The sequence below is a fragment of the Pinus tabuliformis genome, chromosome 1_1 (genome assembly GCF_031772625.1).
Source record: "Pinus tabuliformis cultivar Carrire ecotype Pingquan chromosome 1_1, CPIR1, whole genome shotgun sequence".
In the NCBI taxonomy this organism is placed as follows: domain Eukaryota; kingdom Viridiplantae; phylum Streptophyta; class Pinopsida; order Pinales; family Pinaceae; genus Pinus; species Pinus tabuliformis.
The window spans coordinates 256455712-256470615 of NC_142297.1; the positions used below are offsets into that span (position 1 = coordinate 256455712).

At 37.5% G+C, this 14904-nt stretch overlaps 1 protein-coding gene across 1 annotated transcript; it reads right to left on the minus strand.

The window, feature by feature from the left end:
- Positions 1–12437: 12437 nt before the first annotated feature.
- On the minus strand, positions 12438–14538 carry LOC149212498 (putative aldo-keto reductase 2). The gene is made up of 5 exons (XM_089390616.1): positions 14150–14538; positions 13853–14050; positions 13596–13768; positions 13401–13503; positions 12438–13091 (listed from the first exon to the last, which is right to left on the minus strand). Exons 1-5 carry the CDS (start codon positions 14369–14371, stop codon positions 12744–12746), a joined length of 1044 nt encoding a protein of 347 aa, XP_089246742.1. The 5' UTR covers positions 14372–14538; the 3' UTR covers positions 12438–12743.
- Between the last annotated feature and the right edge of the window lie 366 nt (positions 14539–14904).

Consider the following 14904-nt stretch of genomic DNA (forward strand, 5'->3'; position numbering starts at 1 on the left):
AATTCTTCTCTCTTCGCCTACAAAAGGCTTATTCTTTCGCTTTCTCCAGTTTCCTCTAGTCTTCCTTCGTGTTCAGACCTATTGGTGTGGGGTTCATCCACGTCTTTATCCACCTGTCTTTGACAATCTTCCCGCAGTTTTCCCAAGGGTATTGAATCCCACTTATATCTTTTGTAACTATCTTTGCATACCACTCCTTCATTCGCCAGATGATCAACGAGCTTATTTGCTTTTCTGCGCACATGAACGAGTTTGGCTGGTCTCAGGGTTTGTAGGTGGGCATGTATGCGCTGAAAAACCTGCAAAAGCCGCCACTGTGTGGAAAATTTTTCGGGTGCTTTTCCGTTGCAAAGCTACTTGGCCACTTTAATGACCAATTCTGAGTCAGCTTCAATAATGGCATTATGAGAATTTTCCTTTATCAATATTTCCAGGCACTGTTCTAAGGCCATAAGCTCTGCCATGTTGTTTGTGGCTATGCCCAGATGACTATGAAAGATGTCCTTTATACACCCTTGCTCATCTCTGATAGCCCCGCCAAAACTAGCCATCCCTGGGTTACCTTTAGAGGCTCCATCTATGTTGATTTTCAAGAAACCCTGAGGTGGAGGTTGCCAACAAACCTTACTAACATTTATCTGTCTAACATCCTTGTGTGTGCTCTGGGGAACAAGCGACTGGAGACCCAATCGCAGCATTATACTATGCTCATGGGCCCGAGTCGGCCCCTTAGTAGGTCCCCCTAACATGGCCCCAACAGTTTCTTTGATTTGTCTTAAAATCTGTGCAATAATGTTTTGGGTTGATTCATATTTTCTTTTGAAAATCCTACTATTTTGTTCTTTCTAGACATTCCAGATTAGGAAACCTAGAGCTAGAGTCCAGGCACTGTTTATGAGCTCATTGCTAGAGAAGTTTCTTCTCCACCCACTCAGAGTGTTTGCAATGCTGAGGCCATCCCTGTTAGTTTGTCTGAAAACTGAGGCCACCCAGTCCCATAATGTAGAGGTGAAAGGGCAAAGGTTGAGTAGGTGTTCCATTGTCTCCTCTTGTGTAACACACAAATAGCATTTGGATGGACCGACAAAACCTTTCTTTAGAAGATGGTCCCATGTGAGAATTTTCTTTTGTTGAATCAGCCATATGAATATTGTTAAAGTGTTATAGAAAGGGAAATGTTGCAGCTCTAAACTGTGTCAAGACAAGAAAGAAAGAGTGTTCCAAGTAGCTGCAACAAGAATTGAAGAGAGCAATTGCAGTTATGAATATGTGGTCAACACAACTAGTGATAATTAACCTCTTCATTCAGTTTGAACCTCCCTCTAAATGTGTAATTTGTCCCGTCTTGATGAATGGAAAAACATTATAATATTACAATTATTGGCTAGAACCACATACCAGTATATACAACTACTGATTCATATACAAAAATTAAATGTTAAAAGCTGATAAACTAAGCTACGACCCAACATCATACGCTAAAGCTTCAAGCTTTAAAAAACATAAAACCTCCACTCAACAATCTCAAAATTCTAGCAACCAAAAAATCAACCCTGGTGCATGTGAGAATGTTCATGGATGCTTTGTAGAGCTACGTTTCAATAGGTGGAAACATATATAAAGACATCTCTGCTAACTGAACCTACCCCAATTGATTGACTGGTTAAGAGGCAGATTCATTATCCTCCCCATTCAATTTGAAGTCCCACCTATACTATGTTCACTCTCCATGAACGAAGAGACATCCCTACTAACTGAACCTACCCCAGTTGATTGACTGGTTAGAGTTTCAAAAGTAAATTAGTGAGAACGACATTCTTCTTTGACCATCTCATTATACATATCACGTGTTGATCCAACCATTTGTTCTGTAGAAAGCATCAATCAAAGTTGTTTATGTCGCCAAAACAAGAGAACAGCCTTTCTGTCTTATCTCCAATAACCCAATAACATATTCTGTATGTTTGACAATAAACAAAAATCCAACCATTTGATTGCAGGTTGCCAAGACAGGACTGAAACGTTTCTCGATAGTGGTTTTGATTGCAAAGAAAATCTCGAAAGAGAATAATGATTCTAATACATCAACAAATGAACATTGCGGTTAGATACTTGGGTGGAAAATCCTGTGGCAGATTGATAGACTTGAGCAAGAGCGGGTTTATATAAAATTCATCTATTCATGCATATTAATAAAAGACCAAAACTTATACAAAGTAATAAAAAACCAAAACTTATACAAAGTAATACGGAAAAGAAAAAAATAAGTAAAGAAAAAAAAATCTTTTTCCAAATATGCTAAAACCCAGAAACACTCAAATATCCAAATATACTAAGACCCAGAAACACACAAATATAAGAAAAGAAACACATAAAAAACAATATATGCTTCGCTAATAAAAACAAAAAATATCTAAACATTAAAAAAACAGTAATTATTTATATAAAGATTATGTACAGGCTTCCAGTAATCCTGTCACTTTTTTGCAACATTATGAGAGCATAGAGGTGGTATTACAGTTTTCTATTTTGTATCTGTTTTCATTATACAATTTTAAATATAAAAACTATTTATTTTGAGAGTTAATGAGTTTAGTTTTTGAGGTTGGAAAGTCAGTGGATCATTTTTGAATATATGTGATTGTAAGTTTGTTTATATTAATTAAAATTATAATTGTTTTTTGGAAAATATAATAATTAGTAATCTTTTCGTTTTTAAGACATTATGAGAGTATAGAAGTGGTATTACAGTTTTATAAATATAAAAACTATTTATTTTGAGAGTTAATGAGTTTAGTTTTTGAGTTAGAAAGTAAGAAGATTATTTTAGAATATAGAAAATATGTCATTGTAATTTTTGATTATATTAATTAAAATTGTATTTTTTTGGAAAAATATAATAATTTATATAATTAAAAAATGATTTATAAAATATAATATTTAGATTTAATTTTATTTATTTTATTAAAAAAAATCTAAAATAAAAATGAATTTAAATTAATTTATTATCATTAATAAATTTAAATTTATTAATTTCACATTATGTTATGAAGATGATGATGGTTAATGTCTACTCAGACCAAATTTTGGTCTATTGGCCTAAAGAAACATATTATTTAGTTTGATTTAAGATTTTATTCCTATGTTCAAAAAGTTTGGAGAGAAGCCTTCTGAGCTCACTATAATTTTGACATCGTAAAAGGCTAGGAAGGTTAGTATTGCAATAGAGATATAAATGTGGTTGTATTTCGAGCACTCTAAGAGGAAGTGATTTTCATCCTCGATGTTCGTATTCTCACAGAGATGGCAGAACCTTTCAATCCACGGTGTTTTAGGAACTTCCCAACGAACTGTTTCACTATGGAGATCATGAGAGTTTGTTCTAATCTTGGCTATATTAATTTTCTTCTTTGAGCTAGTTAAAACAGAGAGATACTTTTGATCTTCCCAACAACCCGTTTCACTATGGAGCTCATGAGAGTTCGTTCTAATCTTGGCTATATTAATTTTCTTCTTTGAGCTAGTTAAAACACAGAGATACTTTTGATCTTCTAGGGTGGGTTTGATGACCTCCTTATAATATCTTAATTTTCTTTTAGCTGCGAAATCTTTCTTACACCACATTTTTTCTTTGAACTTAGAAGTAACAATATTTTTAATGTTATTAATGTTTTGCAATACAACATTCCCGTTGATCTCACAATGGTTTACCCAGGTCCTGGTGTCTTTATACCAACCTTGCTTGAGCCTTAGGTGGTTTTGGCTGGAATTTAAAGCTAGTTTAAGAAGTCTATGGTCTCCTATGTTATTGAGTATGTGCTTGTACAAGAGAAGCCTAGTCATAGTTAGGCTCTTGATAGGGGAAAGACCCACTTCTATAAGCAGAATATGATAGGGTGTGTTGCTTTTAATTTTGAGGTTATATGTTATAAAATGCTTGTAGATTTGCTCAATCTTTCTCGAGGATTCTCTAGAGATGCTACAACCCCAAACCTCACATCCATATAAGATAACCGGAGTGACTAAAGTTTCAAAAGGAACTTCTTTCTATCCCACATTACGAGGTTTTCTGTTTTACAATTATTTTCAAGACCAAAATAAACTTTCCACCCCCCATTAATCATTTTCTCAATGCTATAGTTCCAGTTGAGCTTGTGATGAATATCAATTCCAAGGTACTTGTAGGAAGACACTTCCTCCAAGTTACTATTGTCATACATAAAATTAGTGTAAGTGTCCTTTTTGGATTTGATTATCATAACTTTTGTTTTGTTAGTGTTAACAATCATACCCATGGTAGAGCAGAAACCCTTAAGAAGTCTAAGTTGCTTATCAAGATCAGATGGGCACCTTGCAAGAAGAAGGATATCATCAGCGTAGAGAAGAAGGATGATGACTATCCCAGCTAAGATCATGCCAGCACATCCTTCTTCCTCTAAACAACCTTCTAACTTGTCGATGTAAATGCCAAATAGGGTAGGGGAGAGGAGGCAACCTTGTTTAACTCTGATATTACACTTAATATCTTTAGACCACCCCTCATTGCTCTTTAACTCAGAAATTACATTCTTGTATAACCTTATAGTGGCAACTCTCAACTCAAAAGGAACCTTTAGCTCTTTTAATCTATTCCATAGGTTGTTTCGAGGAACTGTATCGAAAGCCTTTCTAAAGTCCACAAAGCAACAGAAGGATTGGATTTATCATTGCGGCATTCCTCCACAATGATTCTAAGTGTAACGAGGTGGTCCATTGTTGAGTGTTGCTTTCTAAAACCTGCTTGGCCTTTAGCTCACTTACCTTCACTTTCAAGCCATATGCTCAACTTCTTTTCCAAAATAATACAATATAACTTGGCTAGAAGAGGGCTGGTCATAATTGTCTGATAATTAGAGGAGTTATTTGTATCCCCTCTTTTATAATTCATATACAAAAAAATTATAATTTTAATAAATAATTTTATTTATATAAATTAAATTACATTATTATATATTAAAATAATCAAAATTAAAACTGCTATAACTATACAACTTAATAGTTTTGTATATCTATTTTAATATTAGTGAAATAAATCAGAAATAAAAATATTAATTAAAAATTTCAATATTATGATCAGGGAATTGTTCACTATTTCACATCTTTAAATAAATTGAGTATTCAATACACACACACACACACACACATACACACACACACACACACAGATATATATATATATATATATATATATATATATATATAATTTATTCAGTGTAAAAAAGAGTGATCGTCTATAAATCACAAAGTACACTATATTTTTTTTTGCTTAAGCAAGAGATGGTCCTTCTATTAACTTAGGTAAAAAATGTTTTACACATATTACAACATATGCCCAGAGGCACAAACTCACCCAAAGGGGAGTGAAGATACACCAAGTACCAAAAAATAATCCTCCAAAAATCATATAGAGACAAGGCCTAGATTGCCCCGGAAACAAGAGCGGGTAAGTGGAACCGAAGTCCGCTTCCCAAAACTGACCGAAGATCTGTCTTCTAAAAATCCAATGGTCAAGAATCAACCCGCGCAGGTGTGAAAACCCCAAAAAACCTTGAAGTTGCTCGATTAACACTGACCGTCGATCTTCTCCTTCTGATCCAACGGCTAGAGTTCATATCGAGCGACTTAAAAAGCCCATTGAATACCGCGCGATGAAGGTGGTTTGGTTTTTCGGTTATCTGCCACGTGTTGCTTCCTGAGTGGAATTGCTAGCTTTTCCTTAAAATTGTCTTTGGATTGGAAGGCGCTCGATGAAGGTGGTAAACCGTTAATGGTTTTATCCTTTTGACCCCACCAACATGCACACCAAAAGGTGGCCGTTGATCTTCCCTCTCAAGATCTGATGGCCACAGATCAAATCGGACCACACAACTTCTCACGAAAAACCCTAAAGTTGCACGATCAACGCCGACTCTTGATCTTTTCCTTTTGATCCAATGGCTAGGGTCCATATTGCGCAGCTTAAAAAGCCCGTTGAATACCGCGCGATGAAGGTGGTTTGCTTTAACGGTCATCTGCCACATGTTGCTTCCTGAGTGGAATCACTCGCTTTTCATTAATACCATCTTTGGTTTGAAAAGCGCCCGATGAAGGTGGTAAACCATTAGTGGTTTTCTCCAATTGGCCCCACCAACCTACACAACAAAAGGTGGCCATTGATCTTCCCTCTCCAGATCTGACGACCACAAACCAAATCGGACCACACAAGTGCTCACGAAATACCCAACGATGAAGGCGGTAATCTCTTCCTTTGGCGCCTTCATCTTCCATGGAATCATTCCTCCTGTGAACATATATCTTCTGTCACGATTACTACCTCTGTTTCTAGAAGCTCCCTTAGAAAACCAACAGTGCATCTCCGCAGAAAGGCCATCTGAAGTGAACTTATCCATCATTTTGATGAAGTAATATTCTTTCTCTTGATTTTTCCTGATACTATTGTCTGTCGCTGAGGACTCGAGATGAGCATTCCTCCTTCAACCTGTCATGCATTATCTCCTCCCACCAGCAGCACAAGTCGATATGCTTATTTCGTACCCCCTCATTGGCAAGCTAGTCCACAATTTTGTTGGCTTCCCTGCTAACATGCACCAACCTAAGAGTTCGCAGCATTCTTAGGCATGCTTGGATTTTTTGGTAGACTTGCAGAAGCCGCCAGTGACCCGAGATTTTCTCTGGTGCAGCGCCAACATTTATCTTCTTCACTGAGTTAATAACTAATTCCGAGTCAGCCTCAATGATGACATTATGTTTCCTTCCTCATCCCTCATGACCCCTCCATATCCTGCATCTCCCAGATTCCCTTTTGAGGCCCCATCTATGTTAAATTTTAAAAATCCATGTGAAGGGGGTTGCCATGAAGCTTTTTCTGTTGCGGTATTCTTGTTGATGTGCATGGAACCCTAGGGTGGATGAACCTTTAGCTCTAACTTCTCCAAAATTCCGGCCTCTCTTTCTTCGGTGGGTTTGCAGTAGCTACACCTCCCAGGATATGAACAGTCTCTTTGAGTTGTTTAAGGATTAGCTTAAGGATGTTGCTCACCAGGCTCGCTTTATACTCAAATATCCTATTGTTTCACTCCTTCCAAACACTCCAGATTATGAATTCAGGGGTCAGCATCCAGGGGGAGTTAATGATCTCATTATCTGAAAAAATTTTCTGCCATTTCTTCAGAGTAGCAATGATGTCATTTACATTTTTGTCTGTCTGCTCGAAGACTTCTCCAACCCAATTCCAAAGTATTGTAGTGAAAGTGCATATATTCAAGAGATGATTTGTAGTTTCTTCATTTGTCTACAGAAGTGATGTCTTGAGGGGCCAACAAAGCCTCTTTTTCTTAGGTTATCCCATGTCAGAATCTTGCCCTGTTGAACTAGCCACTTGAACAATTTGACTTTCATCCAATGAGGATTATCCCAGAGTTCTTTCCATGTCTTATCATTGTTTGGAAGGTTAAGCCCTAAATCTACCCTTTTGGCCTCCTTAATGCTGAAGAGATATGCCTTGTTCTTTCCCCATCTTAGTTGATCGTCCAAGAATGAGTTTAAGATTTGCCTCTTGTCTAAAAGACCTTTAAGGGCTATATCTTGAGTATGCAACATGCCCATTCCACTATAATCTGGAGGTTTCCATGTTCTCCATTTCCCATTGTTCCTTGATTCGTCCCAATAGTCACTTACCCACCTTAATCCTTTGTTGATGGTATCAGTGTGAATGTCTGCTAATTCTTCACTTCTGGAGATTGTCCTCCTGCTACCAATTATCCTCCCAGAACCAGGCCAGTTTTCCATTTCTGTTCTCCTAGAAACTGTGATTTTGGATTAGGGCCCTGTTTTCCCATGCCCTATTCCAAATTGCAAAACCTTTTACTTGTCTTGTCATTCTGATGAGGTTCTTCTCCTACCACTCTCTTGCATATTTTTGCTTCCATAGTTTTGCCTAGGGGGCTTGTATTTTCTTTAGCCATCTCCACCAGATTTTGGCACTAAGAACTCTGTTAAGAATTCCTAGGTCATGAAGACCCAAGCCACCATGGGATTTAGGTTTGCATACCCTGTCCCATGCCACAAGGGCCCATTTCTTCTTTTCTTCACCTTTCCCCTAGAGAAAGTCTCTCTGAATGTTTCTTATATTAGTGATTACACTAGTTGGTGCCAGGATGGCTGATAGCATATAGATAGGGATATTTGGAGGATAGCCTTAGTTAGAATCAGTCTCCATGATAGATTTAGTGCTCTATTTTTCCATTTACTAATCCTGTCTTTTAGCTTATTAAGAACAGGCTCCTAGATATCCTTGTGTAGCGGTTTGTCCGTGAGGGGAACTCCCGAGTACTTCGCAGGCAGTGACTCCCTTTGAATGCCCAAAATTCTGGAAAGATTTCTTTGAATTGAAATATTTGTATTGAAAAAGAAAATCTTTGATTTAGTAAGACTTACCTCTGTCCCTGCTGCCCTAGCAACATAATCTGCTTAAAAGCTTTGGCTTCCTTGACAGTGGGTGTGCCTTGAAGCATAGTATCATCCACAAATTGCTGATGTGTCACCGTGTCCCCATCTTGAGTGAGTCTCAGACCTTGAATTCTCCTTTCCTCCTTAGCAAGTCTGATTGCTCTCCCTAACCCTTCCATCATTAGAATGAAAAGGAAAGGAGAAAGAGGATCGCCTTGCCTGAGACCTCTAGAAGGCTTGAAGGTTTTGGAGGGAGAGCCATTGAGAATAATTAAATAGCTTGCAGTGGTAACTAGTGCCATACCCCATTTAATCCAATTGTAATCAAAGCCATAGGCTTTTAATATTTCTCTTATGTACGACCAACTAAGTTTGTCATAGGCCTTTGCTATGTCCAGCTGAATTATCATTCCTGCCTATTTATTGGTAATGAGTGAATAAACCATTTCATGTGCTTGAATTATGTTGTCTAGCATTTGTCTTCCTTCCACATAGCCCATTTGCCCCTCTAACACTAGGATTGGAAGGAGTGGTTTGAGACAGTTGGCAATTACTTTGGATATTATTTTGTATACCACATTGCATAATGCTATAGGTCTAAATATGTCTCGAGAGGTGGCCTTTTCCTGTTTGGGGATTAAGGCTATGAAAGATTCATTGAGTACCTTTAAGACTATCTTAGATCGTCGAGAGTCTTCCACTACCTCCAGGATGTCCTATTTTACTATCCTCCAACAAGCTTTGAAAAATTCCACATTGAAGCCATCCGGGCATGGTGCTTTCCCATTGTGCATCTCTTTAATGACTTCCTCAATTTCTTCCTCTGTTATTGGTCTATTGAGATTGTAATTATCTTCTTTAGTAACCAACTTAGGAATGTATTGAGTAAATATTTTCGTAAACTGGTATCTGTCTTCCGAGGTTTCCTTAGCAATTTCCTAAAAATGCTAGACTAGAACCTTCTCCATCTCTTCATGAGTGTTTCTTTCTATTCCATGTTGATTTGTAAGTTTCACAATTCTATTGTCATTTCTATGAGCCATGGTGGATCTGTGAAAGAATTTGGTGTTTCTCTCCCCTTCTTTAATCCATCGTACTCTGGATTTCTGTCTCCAGAATATTTCCTCTTGAAGACATCTGTTGTCCCATTCCTTCTGGAGTGACTTTGCCATCTCTTTCCTTTCATCTATATAGCATTCTGTGATAAGAATATGGTTTATTTCCTTTATTTTCTTTTCTACATCTCCTTTAGCTTTGAAGACATTACCAAACTCCTTTTTGTTCCACTCTTTGAGTCTGCCTTTAATGTGTTTGAGCCTGCAGTGTAGAAGGAACATCTTTGTTCCTTGAAGTGTAGCTCTTCCTTCCACCATTTTTCGATGTTTATGAGGAAATCTGAATGTGTGAGCCAAGCATTCTCAAACCTGAAGGGGGAGTTCCCTGGTTTACCAAAAAGAGACGCTTCCAATTGGATAGGCCAATCATCTGAACCTCCAAAAGGTAGCATGATTGCAGTAATGCTTCTTCCCATGAGAAGAAGTTCCTCTGAAACAATAAATATGTCCAACTTTGAGGCTACTTGGGTAGGGCGCCCTCTTTTGTTATTCCAAGTGAAGATTCCATTGCTTGTTTCCATATCAACCAATTTCAAATTATTGATGAAGTTTTGGAAGGCAACTGAATCTCTACCAAGTGTTCTAGTGCCTCCTTTCTTCTCCATGAGTGATTTTGTGATGTTAAAATCACCTCCAAGAATCTAGGGTAGAGCTGGGTATCTCTTCTTCATATCCTCCAGAGTTGCGAGGAGCCAAAGTTTGTCCTCCATTGGCTGCATACCATAGACATTGGTGATCATGTAACGTTGTCTATCACCCACCGGTTGGAAAATTAGAGAAAGTGATGTCTGGATGCCTCCGCATCAGTCACACCAAGTTTCTGTGGATCCCATAGAGTGAGAATGCCACCAGAAGATTTATTTGCCTTAACTTCAAGGTATTCATATCTATTTAACCATTTGCTATGTTTTTCGCCGATCTTCTCCACTGAGCATTTTGTTTCCTAAATGAATACTATGTCAGGTTTTTCCTCTCTGATCCTATTACCTAGATTCCTCTGTTTTCTTATACTTACTAGTCCTCTAATGTTCCAGGTTATGATTTTCATTGAGGTGGGGTTTTAAACGAGTAACTGAAAAGGTCTTTCATCCTTCCTGAGTCAATAATGAGTTTTCCACACTCCAACAATAATTCTTTCTGTCTTTTTCTTCCCCTCCTCTTGCCTGGATTTTTTGTTAGTTTTCTTGTTATTAATCCTATTGAGGAAGTCCATTTATTTTTCTGGTTATCATGTACTCTTTTGACTCCTGCAGCTGTTTGATGTGACTTGTTTAGGAATATCTGTTATGCCTTGTCCACATCCTCCCGAGGGATGGAGTTTATTCCCAGGTTTCCTCCTTGTTCTAGAAACTTTTCAGCTCTACATTCTCCCTTTCCAGGATCTCCTGTAAGTCTTGGTCCTCTGTACCACCTTCGCTTTGAGTCATTTCCTGGTCTTTTTCTATTTCCATGGTATTCAAAGGATCTGCCATGTGTTCGTTCTGTTCCTGGGTGAGCTCCATGTTAGTCTCTTTTCCTTTCCCCCTTGCTGACTGTTTCTCTGTACTCTCTTGATAACCTCCATCTACTTCTTGTTCTCCTAAGATCTCAAAACTATTGTAACTTCTTGTTTTGTTATCATTCGCAATATGACTCTTTTCTGTCTTCCTTCCCCCTCCTTTTCCTTTTCCTCATGCTTTGATGAAACCTGTCTAGTCTTTCCCTTTGCTGGTGTTTAGGTTTTCCTCCCTTCTATTAAGAGGACAATCTCTAGATAGGTGTCCATGCTCATCACATTTGTGGCATGTGAACGGGATATGTTCATAGTCAACTGTTTGAACCCATTCCTTATCATAGACTTCTAGAATGACATCATTTGGAAGGGCTCCTGATAGGTCCATCTCCACACATATACGGGCATAGGAGGTATATTTTCCCCATAGAGTTGCCTCTGAATTTTTTAAGAAATGACCTAATTTATTGCCTATAGCTTTTAAAGACTCTGGCATCTAGTAATCTAAAGGTAAGGAGTAGAGTCTAATCCATACCAGAACCGAAGTGAAGGTTTCTTGTTTTGGCACAAAGTTCATTGTCCACGGCCGCATATAGAGACCAACAGCTGCAAAGAGGTATGGTCCTCCTTCAAAAATCTTGTCTCTGTCTTCCATGTTTGTGAACACCACTTCTATGAGGGGTATACATTGTCACTAAGCCTGGAAACTTCTATCACTTTTGGTGGGAAGGGGCAGGCAAATATAGTTGCCATATAAGAAGTGTTGATAGCAGCTAAATGGTTGGGATTAGGGAGCCTAGGGGTCTTTGGAGATGCAAAAGCCATTATCAATTGGACTAAGGGACAGAATAAATTCAACCCTCCAATTTAAAAAAAATGGCTGAAGCGCATCGGTAAACACTGTCCTACACATTAAGATTGATCACATTTTCAGAAAATAGATTGATCACATTTCAGAAAACAGAATTAGACAGCCGATTTATTATCAAGAGGAGGCATTGGCAAAAAAATATGGTAAGTTTTTTTTTCTCAATATTTTAACAAGAAGTTAAGACAAATGCATGAAGCATTAACTTCTGGAATAGTTAGAAGACAGTGTTGGGTAATATTGGAACTAGTTAGAAGGCAGTGTTGGGTAATATTGGAACGCATGAAGCACATTTTTTTAAGAATATGTATACATTTTGTGTTTTCTTTTTCGTATTTTTAAGTGGTATATGATCTATGAGAGTGATCTACCGAACTTAAGTACTTAGAAGTAGAAAATTGTTATTGGAAAATGACACAATTTCACTTTTTCGGATGTGTTGTATGTTGAAGAAACCAACTGAAATTCAAGATCATTGACAAATGTACTCTGTTTTTATATTAATACAGAAGCGTTATTTTTCTTAAAAGAAATACATATATAAATGTCAATACTGACGAGCGGCTGGTTTCGCTCTGGCTGAATACATTCCAGATTCACACAACGCTGACAATAAGCTTAACTTCAGAAGGGCCTTGCACCATATATATCGATCGCCAACTGAACATGCATATACTTTTGATATATCCGAAGATATACCCTTTAAAATAAAGGGTAAAAAAGGATATACGCTATAAACTGACTATTTCGCTTTATTTGCAGAGAACGATGTTAAAAATCATCAAATGGCATCTTTCCATGAAGAGAGAGGGGGTGTTTCTGAATTCACCCACGTGAGATTCAATGAAGTAGCCCAATTTCGATCTCCAGAGAATCCAGAAGTGGATAATACATTTTCTATTTCCTTCATTTCGTCAGCCGTGATCTTAACAGAAAGAGCACCTATATTTTGGTCTAGATTTTTCACTTTGGTGGTGCCGGGGATCGGTGAAATGTTATTTCCCTGATGGCAAATCCAAGCAAGTGAAAGTTGACCCGGGGAGCATCCCTTCCTGGAAGCTATTTCAGCTAATTTTTCAAACGTCCCCTTATTCTTTTCAAGATTCTCTGGTTGAAACCTTGGAATTCCCTGTCAAAAATATCAGCAATTTATAAAATTAGAATAAGACTTCATTGAAACAATAAAATACATTTTATCAATGCGCTGGAATCTTAGGGTATGATTTGGAGAACGAACATGGGAATAAAATGTTCCAGGTCGAGTTAATTTTTGGGTTTTATAATGATGGGCATCAACCACTCTTGTTTTTGTAATTAATGACAAATAATTAAACCTGTTTTTAAAATTATTTAGTAAAAAAAAAATTAATTAACCATTTTTATATATATATATATATATATATATATTTTAATTCTAAATATCCAAATAAAAATATACCTTTCTAATATCATCATTTGTTAAATTGTCAACTGACTTTGCTCCAGAAGTAAAGAAACCCCTGCCTAGAGGGCTGTATGGCACAATTCCAATACCAAGTTCTCTGCAATTACAATTTGAACATGTTAGTTAGTGATTCATAATATAAGGATGGTAACAATGTGAAAAACCCTAACTCCAAACACCTGATCATACCTGCAAGTGGGAATAATTTCCTCCTCTACATCCCTAGTCCACAAAGACCACTCTATCTGTACTGCTGTTATAGGATGAACAGCATGGGCTCTTCTAATTGTTGATGCGGAGGCCTCAGAAAGTCCGATGTATTTTATTTTCCCTTCTTCAACTAATTTCTTCAGTTCTCCAATCTGTCACAGATGCACAGAAAAACCATTAGATCAAACTGTGCATCATTCAAGAACTAAACTGAGACCTATCGCAAAAATACATACCGTCACTTCAATGGGGACTTTAGTGTCAATACGATGTTGATAATAAAGATCGATAAAATCCACTTCAAGTCTCTGCAAGCTTGCTTCACAGGCAGCACGAACATATGCAGGATCTCCTCGAAGTTCTGTTTTTCCATCAACATATGTTACCCCAAACTTTGTGGCTAATTGGACTTTCTCCCTAATTCCTTTAATGGCCTGCAAACAACATACCGTAGGTAAAAATTCTATCATCTTGGGTAAGTTCTAGATAATTGCAATTACAAGAAAAGATAAAACCCCATACAACAGTCCTACCTTTCCCACGAGGATTTCGTTGGTGAAAGGGCCATAAACGTCCGAAGTATCAAGAAAAGTGACACCTCTGGAGACGGCATGGTGGATAAGGGAAATCATTTCTTGCTCGGGCTTTGGAGGGCCATAGAACTCCGACATGCCCATGCAACCTAACCCCAGTGCTGATACTTCTAATCCTTGTGATCCCAAACGCAATCTGCCCACTGATGGTACTTCCGCCATTGCTATGCTCTCTGAAAGCTACTCAATCAATCAGGTAATATAGTGCAGCTACTTCTCATTCGTCCTTAGCCTGCAGATGTAGATGGAGGCAGGCCACTTCATTCATATATAGAGATATCTACATGTAGCTGCCTTGTTATTGGTATTTCAAATTTAAGATATATTTAAAAAAAATTGAAAGTAAGAATGGTGGAAATAGATTCATCGGTAAAAAAAACAAAACAGCAATTTCAAAAAAAAATGGATGGTAAGAATGGTGGAAATAGATTCATCGCTATAAATAACCAAAACAGGAATTTCCATAATTTTTTTGGGTAAATTTAAATTAAACTAAATTTAAACAGGACAACATCAATCCATCACGGCGTTCGTCATTCGATGAATTGCGCATATACAATTATCAATTGGTGTTTCCTCTCGTCATTCGATGAATTGCGCATATACAATTATCAATTGGTGTTTCCTCTCGGTGGCTGCCAGGGCAGGATCCATCATGGCGTTCGTCATCCCATGAAGTGCGAATATAAAATCAT